Below are 15,794 nucleotides of genomic sequence, written 5' to 3'. Positions count from 1 at the left end.
CTTATGCTTATGGGTAAGTATTTATTCATAGACTATTCACTCATCTAGACTTTATTTTATACCATTTTATGTTTTCAGATTAACTTTAGGACAAAAAATACTTTCACCATTGAACAATCTCTAATTTTGATGTTATTTGAGTATTTATACAGCAAACGTTTATATGGACTATGCATTAACTATAATTGTAGTTACTAGATAAGACATATTTAGTTCACAAAAACAATGAGTGCAGTGATTCAATGGATTTATTCAAGCGCAAATATGTCTGGTCTATAGCACCACCTGCTGGCCAGAGCCCCACAAAACATAAAGCAAGACCTGCGTGGAACAAGCCCAGGCCCATGACTTAAAACTAACTGTTATAATGAGAAATATATAGATCTGTATCCAAAACTTGTAAAAATGAATGCAATCATCCAGCAGAGATAAGCACTTATGAGGCATCAGTTGATATTCACACAAAGGTTTAAAATATCAGCATCATTAAATAAGGCTTAAATGAGGAGGACATCATTTCATTTTGACATACTGTCTTAGTTCTTGGTTAATTTCAGCAGCCTCTGGATGTCTGGCTCTATGTTAATGGTCGGGAACTTCTTGCTGTATCTTTTGAAGGGCTCTCCCTCAGGTCCAATGAGGAACTTCTCAAAATTCCAAGAGACGTCGGTCCTGCAGATGGGACTCCAGACCAGATATTTGGGGTCTTGTATGAGTGAAGTGGGGTCATCGTCAGGGTATGGGAGCTTGTCTTTCAGGTAGGCAAAGACCGGGTGTGTGTTCGTTCCGTTGACCTCACACTTCTCAAAGATGGTGAAGTTGGGTTTGAAGCCGCTTCCAGGGCGCACATGCTGGAGACAGTTTAGGATTTCTGGATTTGTGCAATTCTCCTGAAAGACACAGAACTTGTTTATGATGTCAAGAGTTTTAGTTAGCAGAAATAGGACTACAATGTATGGTGCAAAAACAATATTATGGATCAAATGTAACAAATATGCAAAGTAATATTTCTTTAAACTATTAATAGCAGTGTAAGTGTCACAGAGGCTGGATTAAAACACACTTGTTATAGGTTTCAGTAAGCCACAAAGCACAGTTTAAGGGTGAATCTATGGGCACATTTAGCCACTGCAGGGAAATCAAACTAAATCATGTGTACAATAACTTTCTGATAGCGGCTGTAAATATTTATTTTTTTAAAGTTCAGTAATTTTGTCATTTTTACAAACATTTCCACCACAAACACACATTTTAAATCCTGACATGTTTTGGCTTCAGGACCTCAGCCAGCCGAAAACATGTCAGCTTTTTACCTCATCTGTCTTAATAGAAGAAAAACAAAAGTGTTTTTTTTTCAATTCAACTTTTACATGCTAAAGTCATGAGTTTAGGTCATTGTTTATTTTTATTATTTTTAATATTAATTTTATTCAAAAATATGTGGTAGAAAAGACATTGTATGTGGTAGTTTGCTTGGTGAAGTTGTTCTTTATTAAAAGGAAGAACAAATACAATTTGAATAATTAATTGAGAAGTTTCAGAACCTGGAAGTGCCCATTTTGGACTCTTAAATAAATAATAATGTAACGCTCCAATTTTTTGTCATTATTTATACATCAGAATACATCACATTTCTTTGAAAAAACAGATATTCTTTAGTCAAAAATCTAATTTTCTTTAAACCTATGAGACATTTTGATACAATAAGGAATGTATGTTTTATATTAAAGGAATTAGGGATTCAATGTCCAAAACTGGACTGTGGGAAAAAGATGTCCCAATATTAACCACTCACCAAGCCAAACTTTGTATATAAAATATAATCATTGATGCATCATACATTTTAAAATGTGTTTCATGCGGACGCACATAATGTTAGTCCTCAAATCTCTAATGCATTAGTCCATTTGTAGAATGGACTCTACAGCTATATAACGATCATTAAATAAACACAACTTACTCTACCTGGTATCCAAACTGGTTACAAGGGAAGCCCAGAACCACCAGCCGATGAGGGTACTTGGTTTGGAGCTGCTGGAGCTCGCTGAAGTCCCGGCTGGTTGTGCCTCACAGTGATGCCACATTCTCAAGGAGGACCACTCGTCCCCTGTACACGTTAAAATCCACAGTGTCTCCCTCCAGTGTGACAGCTCTTAGGTCATAGAACGTCTTTGCTATGAACGTCATCTCATCTCATCTGTTGTCCCACACTGGAGGCAGATGGGATCCCTGTGCGTGACTGTATACAACCACATGGTCACCTGACTGTCTTTCATAGGGATTGCATGACCCAACAGGAAACTGATCCATGTAGAACACAAGGGTCCAAATGAGATCATGTTATGAACCATAGTGCCATCATCTCCAATCAGAAATATCAATGCCATTGCTCACGAATGAAATGGTACGTTACTTAAATCACATTTAATTTGATTTAAGTAATGCACGTACGTTTGTGTGAAAAGACTCATGTTTGAGCCATTTTAAAGTATCTAGTGTGGCATAAAGTGGCCTATCAGTTTCCTCATTGTTAAAAATTCAGCAGGGATCATCTGACACTGAGTGATGAAAAATGTACAAGGCACTTTATGACCTAAGCAAAGTGTAAATTTTGCAGCAATTTTCAGTTCCAAACGTTGACTTAAGAAAAACACCAGTTTATTCATCTTTTAAACCAACCAATTCTAAATATCTGATTTGTAAACATTTAAAAACTTACATTACATATGGCAAATAACTATAGTTCACACTGTATGCATTCTCACACGTTCAGAGGGATCAGAGAACATGGCACAACAGTAATAAGGAAAGAAACCCAAAGGAACCAATGCACAGAATCAAGTTTCTGTTTTTAAATAATTTAACACCCGCCCATCTAGTTTACTTCTTTTCATGCAAGTGTGTATCCGAAGAAATACATGTTTTTTCACGAGATAAAGATGAATCATGACAGCCACATTAAGAATAAATAGACTGCATTACATTATGAAATACAGCATAAAAGTGGTGCAACACAAACCGCCTCAAATTCTTGTAGTCACTGTGCAATGTTGTCCCTCTAGTGGTGATGTGGCAGAATGCAGCAGAGTTCCAGTGTGCATTGCTGTTTGCTGGTTCAAGTCTCAGTGAGCACAGTGTTGTATTGGTCCTGTGGTGTTGTTTCTGTTAACAGGCACATGTCCGCTGAGAGCTGCTGTCTAACTGTGGACTGGGCGGCTCCCCCCCCAAAGCAGCTCTATCCAAATATTCATCTAGAGATCCTATCAGGCTGTCAATGTCTGACTTATGAGCTTGAAGCACCAGTTCTACAACACGAGTGAATGACTTGAGGAAACGCAAAACAAATACAATTAGAACAAGTGAGTCAGTCTGCGTTCAGGTCAAATGTTTGAGTAGTGTTTGACAAAGGATTACCTCATTTATGTTACGGTTTGAAGAAGCACTGGTCTCAAAGAAGTCCATACCGTAAGAGTTGGCTAGCTGCAAAAAACAAAAAAAACACTATTAAATAATAGAATAAACGTATGTATAAAGCATGACTTCAGAGTGCATCATGCTGTACCTTAACTCCAAGTTCCAATGACACTTGACGATTTGGTTGTTCATCAGACTTGTTCCCTACCAATACTCTTTGCACTTGATTTGGAGTAAACTGCAGAACAACACGAGGAAGTTGGTGTAGACACAACATCATCTAGCTCAATTGGCAAAGCTTTACATAAGCAATTATTTGAGGAAAGCACACTTCCTGAAAGCTGCAAATTGTTTGGAGTAAGACAGCTTTGGGGCTGTAATAGCAGTAATACAGCACTTTACAGCTCCATACCTCATCTACATCACCAACCCACTTGGAAATGTGCTGAAAGGTGGACTCGTCTGTAATGTCGTACACAAAAATTATACCCTGGGGAAACAACAGAACACATCAGTTCATATTTATGTCTGTACACAAATGTTGAACCTTCATTATTATTTGAAACACTTCACTTCTTCTGCCCTAGACTGACCTGCCATCCCGTTCAAATGTAAACTATAGGCTTTAAAAATGCTGCGTTGTAATGTAAACCCCCTGTTTTATGCTCAACTATAGTATATGCCCACCTACTCCTCCCATTGGTCAGCCTCCTTCATGCTATGTGTGAATGACAGCTGGATTTGACCAATCACAGGGAAGTGTGAACTTTCAGAAGCAGCAGATGGATTGAGTTGCCTCTTAACGGAAGATAAAAGAAGACAGTAACAACATAAATCATGATAAAATATAGTGTACTTGTAAAATAGATGAAATTGTGATATAGTTCATGTAATATATTTTTTGCACAATAATATAAAGGAGTGGAAATGAAAGCTCACCTGTGCACGCCTATAGTACTGTTTGGTTATGGTCTTATAGCGTTCTTGGCCGGCTGTGTCCCTGCACAATATAAAATGTTTGAACAATCAACAACCATTAATCAAACAACCGGCAATCAAATATTATTAAGGCGTATTTAGGAAGTTAAAATTGTTGTTTTATCACGGTAGGTTACTTACTAGAGAATCAATTATAATTTACCTGCTTTTACAAGTTGACAAAATAGATGAACTTACCATATTTGCACTCGTACTTTAACACCGTCGATCTCCAATGTTTTCATCTTAAAGTCAACCCCTGCAAACAATACAAGATGTGCATTTATTTCAAAGTCATGGCGTGCTGCATGGCGTGCTGAAAAGTTACACAGTGCACCTTTAAAACGATGACTTCTTTATGTTAATTGCTATGGCAACGGTCCAAGCTTTCATCACTTTTAACCATATGGGGATAAACAGGAAGTTGAACCCCATGTGTCCCTATGAGTGTCTAAAAGGAGCATCCCTGTTTAGTCCATGATGAGAAGAGAGAAACTAAAGACGAATGCAGTTTTAAAATACTTTAGGATGAAGTGTTCCCGCGGAGGGAAGTAGCAGGCTAATCCAAGTTAAGCAGGCATCAGCAAAGAGAACTTAACGACATAGTTTAGATGTTTTAATCAACTGTTTTTCTTCTCAAAATCGATCGGTGCATGGTCAAAATAAGTCACTTACATGTATGAAAAAGTTGGGACAGCTTTGATGGCTTACCGATCGTGGAAATATATGACGACTCAAATTCACTGTCGGTGAACCTGCGCAACATAGACGTCTTTCCCACTCCAGAATCTCCCAGCATCAGCAGCCTGAACAGGACATCGTACTGCTTAGCCATGCCGCTCATCTGAAGTATCTGAAGTATCTGAAGTATCTGAAGTATCTGAAGTATCTCGGAGCGTGACACGGGTCTGACCAGGGTCTGACTCTGCGCGTGCGGCTTTCAATGACTCTCGTAAAGTCCATGATGGTTTGCTGTCGCTGTGCTCATTGTAACGTGACCTTTCTTTTGTCACGTGGGGGCTAGTCTTTTTTATGGTCCATATTTTCTTATTAGTTTTATTTTTTACTGCAATACCAATTGAGTGAGCAGGTGCATCAGATAAAGCAGTGGTTCCCAAAGTGGGGGTCGCAAGATGATTTCAAGACAGTAGTGCAATTAGGTCAGATGACACAATAAGCTACTAAACCAAATCACATTAAACCTAATTGAATTATTTCAGAAATCAATTGAATTTATCTGTAGGGGTCCTGAGTTGGTGTCATGGTTATTTTGGGGGTCCCGGTCTGAAATGTTTGGGAACCCCTGACCAATTGGATCCCTTATTTTAGTATTGCTGGTTCAATTGCATTGTTTTTCATTGTTTAAAATTGTACTGATTGTTCAGACACAATTATCACGCAGTCTGAGATAGCTTACCTACAGTGGCAGTAGGCGTTCTGAAATAACAATAAATAATCCACCTATATTTTGTGATTTACGCATAATGTCTATTGGCGTGGGTCGCGAAGGCTTGTGACTTTTAAAACAAGGGTCCCCAGAAAACAAGTTTGGGAAACACTGAGATAAAGCATGAGAACACAGCAGTTTCATGTACATTTCTAGAACAAACTCCTCTTTTGGCCTTTTCCATATGTTACTGGAACCATTACATTAACAGGTTAGCAAACCATGCAAACTGTGACAAATGTATAATACAGGATAAAATAGTTTTATTTATAGTCTCATAATAAAGATACGCCTCAACTTGCAAGACGACAATTGGCAGTATGTACAACATACCTGTATTATTGAATAACAAGAACAAAAACTGCACGCACCATTTTACCAAATAGGAAAAAAGTCAGAGCAGGGCCAAGGTGATGGGAAGACTTTTCTCTGTATAAACTAGTACACACACAGAAACAGACTTCCAAAAGCAAAAAAAATAAAGTTTTGCATTCATCAAGAAATATTTATACTGACATAAAATCAAGTGCATTACACAAACATTTATGCAGTGTCTACCCAAAAGGAGGAGCATGTTAAGCTTCCAATTTTGTCTGATAATGCACAAATTAGAAATAATGGAGCGAACTGATATATAATATTCTAAAAGGGTAAGAAACAATACCATTATACCAATATAAATAGAAAAAAGTGGATTACACAAACATTTCATTGACAAATATTTCAGCCAATTGGAGCAAATCAAAATGGCTGCTATTTGTGTCACACATTACATTTCACATTCTAGTTTTCCATACATGTAAGAACATTGGGAAAATATTTGTCATTTACACAAACCAGGTTTTACAAAAATCATTATTTTTGGAACTGCATCTCGACTTTTGCAGGGCTATAAAGACATTTGTAAAGAAATTTCATCGAAACTCCAGAGCTGCCTTATTATCAGGAAAAGACTGGGTTGTCTATGGCGGGTTTGTAAGGGGAAAAAAAAGCATTTGTTGTCTGTTCTTTTAAATGAAAGTACTAGCATCTCTTCAGTCTACAGTCTCCGTCCTGGACTAACTGCGTCCGGAGATACAAGAGGGGCTGGTGAGCTACAGTCCTTTTGGAAAGCTTTAGCTGTGCTCCACACGCAGCTTCTTTCTGCTGGGCGGTTCCTCAGGTTCCGACTCTGAGCTGCTGGAGTCGGACCCACCGTCGAACGCTGACACCGCACTCCCTTTGCGATTTGTGTACAAGCTGCTATCAGAGGAGTAATTATTTGCAATTGTGTTGTTTCCCTTGGCCTTCTCTAGTGCACGAACTGGAGGATAGAATAAAAATGGGGTTAAACATTATTCATAGGCATTCTTAATGTCAACAAATGTTACCTTGCTGCTCTAGAAGTGCATTCTGCTTCTTAAGGTCATCGATGTCTTGCTGGTGGGTATGGTTTTTTTGTCTCATGAATTGGATGTACTCTGTTGCTTTGTCTAAAATCTGTGCTCTTGAAGCCTGGTAAAGAGAACACTTTCCACCAATATGTTCCTGGACATTGGCATATGGTTAAACTTCTAAACAAAAGGTCCAGTCTCACAACATGCACTTCCAAGTCTCATTCATCATTATTGTGGTTATTCTGTGTCAAAGACAATATCACTCATCATGACTCTTTCATTCATCTTTAGCATGCACATGTCAGTATAGTCAATGGGATGTGAATGGTCCTCACCTTCTCTCCCTGTAATGCAGGCACTGAATCTCGTAAACCATGAAAGCTGTCTTTAATGTGGTCCCTGCGTTTACGCTCCAATGCATTGTGATGTGCTCTCTTGTCTGCCTGTAAAAGAATGATGTGTAAAGCTAATCAATGTTAAATGTCAAAGCATGACTTACTTCATCTGGTCTACTATTCCAATACAAATATATATTTTTAAGATCTAAAACCAAACATATAAGCAGCTGAGCTGTTTTACTCTTCCTTTGACTTCCTGACAATGCTTGGTAATATAATTTTCAAATTACTCACGTCAGATGCCCCATTTCATTCATTCAGGCTGGCTTATTGTCTCCTAGGGCTCAAGTAATACAAGGATTTGTGCTAAGTTTTGATAAAAACCGGATATCGTAAATACTTCCTGGAATACACGTCTATAAATCTAGGCTACACTGGTGCAGCTAAGCCAGGAGATAAAGCCTAATCAAAAGGGGGAAGGGAATTCTGCTGCCATAAAATATGTGACCATACATGAAATATGTCCGTATTATTCTTAAACAAAGCACAAGATACTGTACAATTAGATTATTTACCTCAAAACAAATGTAAGCAATAGTCGTAGTTAAACAGTCCTAAACCTCTAGCGCTCGGACCATCTTTAAAAGGCTCTGTTGGCACAATTAACGATATGCATACAACATTTAAAACGCTCGCATCTACAGTACTAAGCTGTAGTGCTGCAGCTTGTGAACATTAAATCGTTGGCCCGGTTAGACTGCCCCGATGCACCCCAACGAGACGTAGGTTTACGTGCAAAGCGGAGACGGTTTCTTAAACAATGCATATACTAATCGCAGAGATGTACGCGTTAATATTTATAATACGCATGTAATAAAACCAATGCCAATGCCTACATAGCTGCGTTACATCCCGATCTAGCACGAGAATCAATATCAAAACAACAAAACAAGCAGGCAAGCTAAAGCTAGGTAACATTTGCACCAGTGCTTGATTTTAATATTATTCAGCCTTGACTTACAATATACAATATAAAAGCATACCACAGTTTGTCTAGCTTACGGTAAATAAGTGTTCGGTGTAGGTTACAGGGAGAGTGTTAAAGTTACTGTTATGAGCTAACTAACATGCTAGCTGCGTCAAGGCAAAACTCAACCACGTACATCGCTGTCGACTTCGATGTCATCGTTTTCGCTCATTCTTCTGTAATATGTACAGGAAAAGCGAAGCAGCTGTCAAAATAAAGTGTAGCGACCACTCTGGGGGATGTAAACGCTAAAAGCTAGCTCCGAGCTCTGCTACTGCACAGACATGACGACCAACGGTGGTCTGTACACGTGATTCGCCTACACATGGACGGGAAAACACACTTTGCGCAGACTCAACAACGCAGGGGTTTGTGGGTAATGAAGGCGTTTGCGAACAATTTACTTGTTGACGTAAACGTACTGTCAACATATTTGAACTACGACTACCACATTTGTACTAACTTAGACAAATCTAAAAAATATACCCCCTTAACCCTTAACTCCACCATTGTTTAGATTTCAAGTTGAAGGATAAAAAACTTTTATTCATGTTTATTTATTTGTGTGGCAATGTTTATTGTAAACTACACTGACCTTAAGTAGGCATAGTGTTGCTACTAATAATATGGTCTGTATTCTAGAGACCTGGGTTTATTTTAGTAGTAGCAGTAGTAGTAGCCTTTAATGTTGCGCTTAACAATGACATAGCGCTCATGAGCATATGATTATGAGAGCAGATGGTGCCACCTTCCCCCACTCATCTCTCATGGCTTAATGCTTGCTTCCAACGGGCCTTAAATAGCCTAGCTTTCACTGTTCAGAATACAACGGCAACTCTGCATGACATAACTGTATTACAGTGTAATGACATGCACGTTCAGCAATATTGAGTTGTGTGTGTTTTTGTTTCTATTGAGATTTCATGCAGCTAGATTGCATTGCATGTCTTACATTAATTAAGGAACAATAATACTGTACACTACATTTCCACTAAATATTTATCCAATAACGTTGGAATCAAAGCGAATATTCTTTATTTCTGTACTACTGCTTAGCCAAGTTGCCATAAGTCCTTATTCCCTTGTGTAAGTCTTTCATCCATTGTGTAAGTTGAAATAAAAAATATTAGAAATCATAACCATGTTAGACCTGGCTGTTACCCTATCCCTGCAATACTATTATAATTTTAACATTTAACTGTAAAATAATACTGTAACACATACTGTATGCTCTGACACTGTAAGCTAATCAATAAATTTATAGCTATTACGTTCAAATTCAAATAATCAATTACAACTACTGTGTTCTCCAAGCCCACCCTTTACTCTGCCTCAAGTCAGCATGGTTGTTGTTGCTGCAGGCAGCCCACTGAGTTGGCACGTGAGGTGCATTAAACATGTGATCTAATCTCTGCCATACTTTGGGGGATTAGGAAACAAGTCTGAAATATTATCATGAGCCCATTGACAAACCAGGCAGGCCCGCAATAAAAGAGGAGCCCCCAAATTGAATAGGCCCACAACATGGCAGAGCAAGCAGGAGCCTCTGCCTGGTTGCGTAATAATAATTAAAGGTCTGTTTACAAATGAGGCTGGGCAACATGGCTCTAGAAGTGTAATTGCATTCTTGTCACATCATTATGCTCCCCAACTTCACGGCTTTCTCATGAGAAAACAAAAATACCTGCCACTATAAAACTCAAAAGAGAGTCCGAGTATAAATGCAAAGTAATCATGTGAAATAACGTGCGAATGTGATACACGTTTGCACAAAGTTGAGCAGAACACAGTGCTGTTCAGTGTTTTGTCTATGGACTGTGCTCCAGTACCTCCAGCATTGTGGACCATGTGATGAGAAGAGGAGGGTATGGGGCCAAAGAGTAAAAAAAAGTTGTTAAGAACAAGAATGTGGAGTTAGAAGTGAGCCAGTGAGTCGGCTCAAAGCTGCACAAGGCCAACATGAAGGTAAGACGCTTTTTATAGTGGTATTTTTATTTTCATTTCATACTTTTATACATACAGTAATCCATTTTATGATTGTGGATAGCATCTGATCGTTTAACCTCAGTTACTCACTCTGTCCCTTGCTCTTTTAGACTCTAAATGTAATTTATTGAAAACCTACACGCATGTTCAGGATTGTTTCATTTGGTATTGGCTTTTTACAGGTGGAAAGAAAAGAAGGGGAGATGCACAGTCCTGTAATTTCCATAGTGAACCTTACCGGAGAGCTCTACAGTGAATTAGCTAAAACTTACATTGAAGGAAACCTAACTGGAAATGCAACCATTGGCGTCTTCAAGATTAGTTACTTTCTCAATCAGTCCATAAACTTTCTGACCATCCTCAGTCTCCTCGTGACGATGGTGTCCCTTGGCTGTACAATGGAAATTTCAAAAATCAAGGAGCATTTACTGAAGCCTAAAGGAGTGACCATTGCTCTGGTGGCCCAGTTCTGCATCATGCCAGTAACAGCTTTCAGTTTAGCAAAGATTCTGCAGATGGATTCAGTCAAAGCAGTGACTGTCCTTATCTGTGGCTGCTGTCCAGGGGGAACATTATCTAATATCTTCTCCTTGGCTCTCAAAGGTGACATGAATCTGAGGTAACCACTAACTGATCTACTGATTTGATGTCTTTAACGTGTCTAGACAATGCGTTTTGAAGATGAAAAGGCAATGCAATACAATGCGTCATAAATAGCCTAACAGGTGTAGCTTATTCTAATTTTCCATGTCTTTTCTCATACAGCATTGTGATGACTACTTGTTCCTCTATTGTGGCCTTGGGCATGATGCCTTTGCTGCTTTTTGCCTTCTGTCAAGGCTTTTCTGGACTAGAAAATGCTGTACCTTATACTGGAATCATGACCACGCTGGCAATGACTCTTATTCCATGTACTTCTGGCATCCTCATAAATTATTACAAACCAAAATATGCTCCAGTTGTAACCAAGGTAAGATCGTTAAAAAAGTAATACAATGGTACACTAAAATATAATTTGTCCTGAAAATGTTAATTATTTTTCAAACAGGCAGGCCTTGTTGTGCTGATCCTATGTTCTATTCTGGTGTCAGTTTTGTCTGGCATGGCTGTCAAAGGTGTGATGTGGATGATCTTCATTCCAGATGTTCTGGCTGCGGCTGCACTCATGCCCCTGATAGGCTTTGCTCTGGGTTATGTCATGTCAGCTGTGAGCCGGCTAAATGCTCAGTAAGTCAATAACCATGTATTCTCAACATTACACATACAAAAATGCCTACTATTTGTAATAATATAATTTTGAGCAAAACTTCTGCCTCTCTGCAGATGCTGTAGGACCATTTCCATGGAGACTGGGTGTCAAAATATTCAGTTGTGCACAGCCATTTTGAAGGTGGCCTTTCCCCCCGAGGTCATTGGTCCTATGTTTCTCTTCCCCCTTGTTTACATCATGTTTCAGTCTGCTGAGGCCCTGCTGCTCACACTATGCTATAGATGTTACCAGACTGTCAAAACACCAGCACAGAGTAAGTGACACAGGTGCATTCTTTTCACTGTGCTTCTTGGAACAAACAAACTATCTTAATATTATAAATAACCATGTGCATTTTTTTCATTGCATAGGTACAGGCCAAGGTAATGTTAAACAGGAGGTCAAACAGCCTTAATTTCTACCAAACTGCAAAAGTGTTATTCATTATTATGGACAAAGATAATGCCGAAGGGAATGAGTGAGGAGTTCTCACTGTCTATGGGCCTTTTTTAGGCCAGTAGCCAATATTGTGTATTTAAACTAATACAGCATTTGTCCCCTAAATTGGAATACATTAGTAATCTGTAATATGATGTATGTAACAATTATGTAATTTATGAGTTTGAATACAAATTCGGCTATTTTATATAATGAATGATAAATGCAAAAATGTGTATGACACAAAAGTTTAATCCAAATAATCATACACAGAGAACAAAATCAACATTTTTTACATATATATTAAATTGAATATTTCCCATCCATACACAGCTTGTCCATTCACTTACATCTGATGAACAGCCAACAAAGTGAACAGTGACTATACAACAAGCTGGATACGTTTAACCACTGCTAGTCATATCCAACCACTTTTTACACTTTATCATCACATTACATGCCAGCAGTAGTGAAGCAGCAAAGTGAAAATACCTAAATTCCAGTTCTGGAAGCATCAAAAGAAATCCCTGCTGATCAACAGCATTTTCAAAACAAATAAATTAAATATACATGTCGGTGTCCTGCTCACAAATTAAACAGGATTTTAAGTAGCCTTAATCAATTAAATGTATAATATGTTCTGATGCACTTTTGTCAAAGCCACGTATGTTACAAAGATGTGGAGGCAAATTTGCTGACATTCATTTTTTAATTCCTACAAAATAATAAGATAATTGTGCATAGAAGTAGAACTCTAAGGCCATTGGGGGAGGGCATGTGTGAACTACAGGAGACCTAAAAGAGACCCAGAAAAGTCAAAATGAAAAACTAAAATGAATATGGCAAGTGTCAAAGCAGACTTATTATATGAAAAACAATGCAACTAAAATGTCTGAGTGGTTTGACTACTTCTTTATGCTCAATTCAATTGTGTTCTGTGTGTTTTAATAAATGTAAACAACACTTACTAGCTGCATTGCTTACTGATCCCAGTGTTCATTTTTGTTAGCTATGAACTTTTTTGTGATGTCTCTTTTCTCTTTTCGTCACATAAACCATTTCACATGAATGAGAAAAAGGAAAGTGTGTATGTACATGAAACTTTCCATCAAGTTTTTCTTTGGAATGAATGGTTTGAGTGAGTCAAACCTGTCATAGGGCCGGCCTGGTTGTGTTTACAGCTGTGTTGATTACTCAAGAGGTGTTTAGATCACCACCTAAGGTTAGTCTGTATAAATGCTAGTTGATGATGATGCAAGTCCCGCTAAAAGTTTTAGGCCTCTTTCAACAATGGCATATCTACAGGAGGGAAAAAAAGGTTATAAACGTCTGTGCACAATAGAGTTCAATAGAGATTAGAAACTTGTAGTGCATGACTTTACCATCAGAATAGTCCACCTCTGGGTCATACAGTGGAGTACTGAAATGGGGGCTGTCTGCAGACTGTCGTCTTTGTGATCCTGGATCAGCTGCAGCCGCTGCACCAGCGCTTTCTAGAGTCCAGGAGGAGGAGGGTGAAGAGGACGGAGAGAATGGAGGGACTGAGTTATATACATCCATCTCTGAGTGCTGCTGTTTAAAAGAAGAAGGCCTGGAGGGACCAGCCTCTGACGCAGGGTCATGCTGACTCTCAGACAACACAATCTGAACACGAGACTCTGAGTTAAGGGCAGTGAAAGTGCCAACACCGCTCACAGCCTCTTCATAGGAGGGTAAAGTGACTTGGACTCCTTCTACAATGATAGACACAGGCTGGCCAGACACACCGTGATCTCGACTAGAAACCAGCATAAATTCAAAGCAGTTAGTATTTTTTACTTTAAAACCCTTTTCAATTAATTTAGTTTAGAGTTACCAACCGTTGCAAGGACTTCAGTTTTGGCTGCAGTAGCACCAGTAGCACCACCAGGAGGAGGATGAGAGCCACTGAACTAGCAGTAGACGCTACAATAGACAAAGCAGGCATTCCAAGGGGTAATGTGGAATCATGATCTGAAATACAAAGGGTAGATATAAAAACTGCTAGTTATTAATTAACTTAATCCATCTAAAATGGTTGTCGTACCTTGCTCTCTAAGGCAGCCTATTTGCATAGGACTGTCCCATTCCCCATACTGACAAGTAAGATATTTGTAGTCTCCTTTCAATATATAGCCTTCTTCACAGAAATACTCAATCACAGTTCCATGAGAAAATCTTGTGCAGGGAGAGGGGTGGCAAGTGTAGCCTCCGTTATCTGGTTGATACGGGGTTTGACAGACTATCCAAAGTTGGGGGGAATCTGATTAGCTCCAATACAACATATTTATCAACTCATCAAAATATATTTGAATAAAATGATCATCACTCAGTTTTACCATCACTGCGTATGCATCTAGGTGGATCAGAAGACCACTGCTTGAGTGCCGTACAGGTGAGGATACTGGGACCATCTGGCTGGTACCCAGGGTCACAACGGTACTCCAACACTGTACCCACAGGAAAGGAGCCTCTGTTGCTTTCTGTCAAATTGGTTGATCCATGTGGCACCAAAAAAGGTCTTATGCAGCCTAAAGAATAACACAATAATATATCAGTCAGCACAGGAATGGACATGTTACAACGTTTAAAATTCTACAAAAGTACCAATTATGTTACATGATGGTTTATATGTCACTCTGTACCTTGGCTCACACAGTTGATATGTGCTGGTCCATCCCATTGACCATCTTGACAAGCCAGATACTTGTAATCGCCTTTAAGAATGAAGCCTTCATCACAGAAGAATTCAATTACTGTGCCATGGGAAAACATTCGACATGGAGATGGATGGCAGATGTATCCTCCATTCTCTGGTTCAGAAATAGGCCGACACACTAAGGAGAAAAAATATCAAGTTGTATCTATAGATTAATTCAGAAAGGTTGATATTATCTAAGAAACTGAGAAATGTTGTCTTACTATCACTGCGTATACAGCGAGGGGGTTCAGAAGACCAGTGCCCAAGTGTTGTGCATGTGAGGATGCTGGGGCCATCAGGCTGGTAACCAGGGTCACAGCTGTACTGTAGCACTGTTCCAACAGGAAACAAACCCCTGTTGCTCTCTGTGAGGTTTACCCAGCTGTTTTGGACCATATATGGCCTCACACACCCTAATGAAAAGAAGAAGAAAATATTTTTTTTCAATTATTAAAGTTATAAGAACCAAGATGAAATAGTATTCAAAGCCATGAAACTATGTATAAACTGTAAGATAGATCACTGGTATTGCATATATATACAACAACAACATTTGTGAATATAGATTGATAATGCTACCATAATGCTATCTGCCTAAACAAAATTAAACACAATATAGGCAAATAATTGCGTGATGTGATTACCTAATCCATGCCCTGTTGACACTGTGGTCACCAACAGGAAGAAGGATAGCCCATTTAGTGAGGTGAATGCCCCACCGGCTTTGGATGTTAAATGTGTCATTCCATTGCACATCTTCTCCTGTTAAAACCTAGAAACAACAAAAATCTGCATGAAATAACAGCAGCTAGTCAGACACCA

General features: G+C 38.8%; 5 protein-coding genes across 7 annotated transcripts; 1 reads left to right on the top strand and 4 right to left on the bottom strand.

Moving 5' to 3' along the window:
* Nucleotides 1–230: 230 nt before the first annotated feature.
* Nucleotides 231–2,283, bottom strand: gpx2 (glutathione peroxidase 2). Its single transcript, XM_072458050.1, has 2 exons — nucleotides 1,966–2,283; nucleotides 231–890 (listed from the first exon to the last, which is right to left on the bottom strand). Exons 1-2 carry the CDS (start codon nucleotides 2,185–2,187, stop codon nucleotides 537–539), a joined length of 576 nt encoding a protein of 191 aa, XP_072314151.1. The 5' UTR covers nucleotides 2,188–2,283; the 3' UTR covers nucleotides 231–536.
* A 358-nt stretch (nucleotides 2,284–2,641) lies between these two features.
* Nucleotides 2,642–5,353, bottom strand: LOC140370506 (ras-related protein Rab-15-like). Of its 2 annotated transcripts, XM_072457673.1 has the most exons (7): nucleotides 5,104–5,353; nucleotides 4,591–4,651; nucleotides 4,354–4,414; nucleotides 3,827–3,904; nucleotides 3,563–3,652; nucleotides 3,415–3,480; nucleotides 2,642–3,324 (listed from the first exon to the last, which is right to left on the bottom strand). In XM_072457673.1, the coding sequence occupies exons 1-7, from the start codon at nucleotides 5,234–5,236 to the stop codon at nucleotides 3,166–3,168; spliced, it is 648 nt and encodes a 215-aa protein (XP_072313774.1). In that variant the 5' UTR covers nucleotides 5,237–5,353; the 3' UTR covers nucleotides 2,642–3,165. The 2 variants fall into 2 exon arrangements, with proteins under 2 accessions (XP_072313774.1, XP_072313775.1); XM_072457674.1 differs by lacking the exon at nucleotides 3,827–3,904.
* A 731-nt stretch (nucleotides 5,354–6,084) lies between these two features.
* Nucleotides 6,085–8,952, bottom strand: LOC140370392 (protein max-like). Of its 2 annotated transcripts, none has more exons than XM_072457527.1 (4): nucleotides 8,717–8,952; nucleotides 7,551–7,658; nucleotides 7,210–7,366; nucleotides 6,085–7,142 (listed from the first exon to the last, which is right to left on the bottom strand). In XM_072457527.1, the coding sequence occupies exons 1-4, from the start codon at nucleotides 8,750–8,752 to the stop codon at nucleotides 6,955–6,957; spliced, it is 489 nt and encodes a 162-aa protein (XP_072313628.1). In that variant the 5' UTR covers nucleotides 8,753–8,952; the 3' UTR covers nucleotides 6,085–6,954. The 2 variants fall into 2 exon arrangements, with proteins under 2 accessions (XP_072313628.1, XP_072313629.1); XM_072457528.1 differs by having other exon boundaries at nucleotides 7,210–7,333.
* A 1,458-nt stretch (nucleotides 8,953–10,410) lies between these two features.
* LOC140370132 (hepatic sodium/bile acid cotransporter-like) lies at nucleotides 10,411–13,559 on the top strand. The gene is made up of 6 exons (XM_072457109.1): nucleotides 10,411–10,545; nucleotides 10,749–11,185; nucleotides 11,332–11,536; nucleotides 11,615–11,793; nucleotides 11,890–12,089; nucleotides 12,187–13,559. The coding sequence occupies exons 1-6, from the start codon at nucleotides 10,540–10,542 to the stop codon at nucleotides 12,228–12,230; spliced, it is 1,071 nt and encodes a 356-aa protein (XP_072313210.1). The 5' UTR covers nucleotides 10,411–10,539; the 3' UTR covers nucleotides 12,231–13,559.
* On the bottom strand, nucleotides 13,303–15,744 carry LOC140370131 (sushi domain-containing protein 4-like). Its single transcript, XM_072457108.1, has 8 exons — nucleotides 15,617–15,744; nucleotides 15,194–15,385; nucleotides 14,917–15,108; nucleotides 14,611–14,802; nucleotides 14,319–14,513; nucleotides 14,113–14,245; nucleotides 13,636–14,030; nucleotides 13,303–13,552 (listed from the first exon to the last, which is right to left on the bottom strand). Exons 1-8 carry the CDS (start codon nucleotides 15,726–15,728, stop codon nucleotides 13,527–13,529), a joined length of 1,437 nt encoding a protein of 478 aa, XP_072313209.1. The 5' UTR covers nucleotides 15,729–15,744; the 3' UTR covers nucleotides 13,303–13,526.
* Nucleotides 15,745–15,794: the final 50 nt, after the last annotated feature.

Source organism: Eucyclogobius newberryi, unplaced genomic scaffold (genome assembly GCF_026437365.1).
Source record: "Eucyclogobius newberryi isolate DKJ021-1_F unplaced genomic scaffold, fEucNew1.0.hap1 SCAF_21, whole genome shotgun sequence".
Lineage (NCBI taxonomy): Eukaryota > Metazoa > Chordata > Actinopteri > Gobiiformes > Gobiidae > Eucyclogobius > Eucyclogobius newberryi.
Note: the sequence above shows the minus strand (reverse complement) of the source record. Positions and strands in the feature narration are given on the sequence as shown.

Bases quoted from the DNA above. Each gene is read 5' to 3' on its own strand.
- LOC140370392 (XM_072457527.1), bottom strand. From the start codon at position 8,752: ATGAGCGAAAACGATGACATCGAAGTCGACAGCGAT. The intron at 7,659-8,716 runs GTACGTGGTTGA...ATTCTTTTACAG, and splicing joins ACATCGAAGTCGACAGCGAT to GCAGACAAGAGAGCACATCA. The intron at 7,143-7,209 runs GTAACATTTGTT...TCTATCCTCCAG, and splicing joins TGCACTTCTAGAGCAGCAAG to TTCGTGCACTAGAGAAGGCC.
- LOC140370506 (XM_072457673.1), bottom strand. From the start codon at position 5,236: ATGAGCGGCATGGCTAAGCAGTACGATGTCCTGTTCAGGCTGCTGATG. The intron at 4,415-4,590 runs GTAAGTTCATCT...TATATTGTGCAG, and splicing joins AAAGTACGAGTGCAAATATG to GGACACAGCCGGCCAAGAAC. The intron at 3,905-4,353 runs GTGAGCTTTCAT...TTGTTTCCCCAG, and splicing joins AGTACTATAGGCGTGCACAG to GGTATAATTTTTGTGTACGA.
- LOC140370132 (XM_072457109.1), top strand. The intron at 11,186-11,331 runs GTAACCACTAAC...TTTCTCATACAG, and splicing joins AAAGGTGACATGAATCTGAG to CATTGTGATGACTACTTGTT. The intron at 12,090-12,186 runs GTAAGTGACACA...TTCATTGCATAG, and splicing joins TGTCAAAACACCAGCACAGA to GTACAGGCCAAGGTAATGTT.
- LOC140370131 (XM_072457108.1), bottom strand. From the start codon at position 15,728: ATGTGCAATGGAATGACACATTTAACATCCAAAGCCGGTGGGGCATTC. The intron at 14,246-14,318 runs GTACGACAACCA...TTTGTATTTCAG, and splicing joins AGGCTGCCTTAGAGAGCAAG to ATCATGATTCCACATTACCC. The intron at 14,031-14,112 runs GTTGGTAACTCT...GCTGGTTTCTAG, and splicing joins AAACTGAAGTCCTTGCAACG to TCGAGATCACGGTGTGTCTG.